The sequence below is a fragment of the Jatropha curcas genome, chromosome 8, assembly GCF_041381405.1.
Source record: "Jatropha curcas cultivar XTBG-Jc1 chromosome 8, XTBG_Jcur_1.0, whole genome shotgun sequence".
Taxonomy (NCBI): domain Eukaryota; kingdom Viridiplantae; phylum Streptophyta; class Magnoliopsida; order Malpighiales; family Euphorbiaceae; genus Jatropha; species Jatropha curcas.
The window spans coordinates 27556427-27558543 of NC_143158.1; the positions used below are offsets into that span (position 1 = coordinate 27556427).

The window sequence follows — 2117 nt, forward strand, 5'->3', positions numbered from 1 at the left end:
TAACGGGCATTCTCAATTTTTATTTTTACTTAACCCATTGAATACTTTAAAGTAGTTGAAAAATATAAAAATTATTATTCTAAAAGTTATACTAACTATATATTAAATTAATATTTTACATATAAAAACTAAAAACTCCAAAAATTTTTGTTACATCCATAGAGAAATGTACATTATTATCAAAATCTAACTTTATAAATATATGTTATGTTCTGGTAAATTTGGAATGCCATAAATTATTTTTTTTAATGAAAAGTGCATAAGTGAATTTATACATTCGACCAAATAAAAATAACATATTTGAAAATAAGAGAAAGATGGGGATATAACTGGAAATTTATATGAAATATGTATGTGATGCATGCACTAACCAGTTCCAACCTTGATGAGTACCTATCCTGCCCCAACAAGAATAATTTCTGAAGAGGCAGAGGGCAGAGGTTATCTAATATGTTTTCTTGGAATCCCAACTTAATGGAGAAACAATCTCAAGAAAGCCAAAAAAATGACGATAAGAAACATTAAAAAAAAAAAACATCAACGGTCCCACACATGAACTGCGCGCAGCTTCTTGACAAGTATATAAGGCCATCCAATCCAAGCTTTAGAGACACCAGACGCATCCTCTTCTTTTCTGCAACTGCTATAAACCCAGTTTGTTGCTTATTCAATCTTCTCTATAACTTCTATAAACACCACTTCTGCTATTCTTTTTCAAGTTATCTTCAATTTCCTTAATTAAGGTTAGCCTTCTTCAGCTTTAATCTCTTATATTCTTATATTTTTAGACCTATCTATCTTTGGATAGTATCGAAGTCGCTCTAGAGTTGCGAGCTTTTAAGTTCAAATTTCAGCAGAAAACTTATTAATCAAATCAAAAAGAAAAATAAAAACTTGGGTTTCCTAAAATTTCCTTGGCTTATGATACAAGGAGATTGAACTTAAAATAAAAAGCTTTTATTGGATGAGCATAGAAATGGGTATTTTAAGTTTAATAAATTGCATAATTTTTTTTCTTCTTCTGTGTTCTTTATATGCTACTGACTTTCAAGATTAGGTCTCTCATTGTGGCTCTAATGGATCTTGTCAAGACCTAGTTAGCTAAATTTGCTACTATTTCTGCAGCAGATTAATCAGGAGAATGAGCTGGAGTGGAGGAGACTGGATGTGCCCTGCATGCCAACACATAAATTTCAAGAAAAGAGAAGCTTGTCAACATTGCGGCTATCCAAAATATGGTGGCCCTGATCCAACGACATTCATATATAAACGGCCTGGAGACTGGTATTGCACTGCCATGAACTGTGGATCTCACAACTACGCAAGCAGGTCAAGTTGCTACAGATGTGGTGCATTGAAGAATGATTATGGCGGTGGCTATGGAGGAGGTAACATGTACGGATCTGATGCTTCTGTTCCTCCTGGTTGGAAATCTGGTGATTGGATTTGCCCCAGGTCAGTTAATTATTTCCTGATTCACAATGCCTTGCATTTCTTGATTCTTTCAATTCTTGATTCTTGGTTAGTTAAACAAGAATTAATCTTTTTTCCAGAATAATAATAATAATAATAATAATAATAAAGATTGGAGAAATCAACCTGCATTCTTGATCTTATAAGACTCTGACCTGATGTTATTTACTTAACAGAATGGGATGTGGAGAACATAATTATGCTAGCAGAACAGAATGCTACAAATGCAAAACACCAAGGGATTATGGTAAGTAACTTGGAAATAGTAATAATTACAGTCTTTCTGCTTGAAAAATATATCAGTTCCTAATTAATATTAATTTCTTTTCTGTGTTTTTTTCCAGATGGTGCAGTTTAATTAACAAAGAAAATGCAATTAGTTCTCATCTCTCCCTTGTATTAGAAGACTAATTAATAAGCATTATTAGGATAATCGCGGTCGAATTGAAGACCCTTAATTTTCATGTGTTTGGATTAGGAAGGGTTAATTCTGGCTTTGTGTATGATTATTGGTGTTCTTTACATGAAGCTTATGGACTCTCTCTTCCATTTTTCCTTTTTTTTTTTAATTGTTTTCTTTCATAATTGGACTGAACATGTTTCCAATATCCAGCAAAAACACTCTTTCTTGATTTGTGTGTTCA

The 2117-nt window shown here is 32.5% G+C and overlaps 1 protein-coding gene across 2 annotated transcripts; it reads left to right on the forward strand.

Annotated features, from left to right (window-relative positions):
- Nucleotides 1-515: 515 nt before the first annotated feature.
- LOC149494454 (RNA-binding protein csdA-like) lies at nt 516-2117 on the forward strand. 2 transcript variants are annotated; one of them, XM_089724669.1, is made up of 4 exons: nt 516-743; nt 1129-1455; nt 1650-1720; nt 1818-2117. In XM_089724669.1, the coding sequence occupies exons 2-4, from the start codon at nt 1142-1144 to the stop codon at nt 1829-1831; spliced, it is 399 nt and encodes a 132-aa protein (XP_089580795.1). In that variant the 5' UTR covers nt 516-743; nt 1129-1141; the 3' UTR covers nt 1832-2117. The 2 variants fall into 2 exon arrangements, with proteins under 2 accessions (XP_089580795.1, XP_089580794.1); XM_089724668.1 differs by having other exon boundaries at nt 517-743; nt 1126-1455.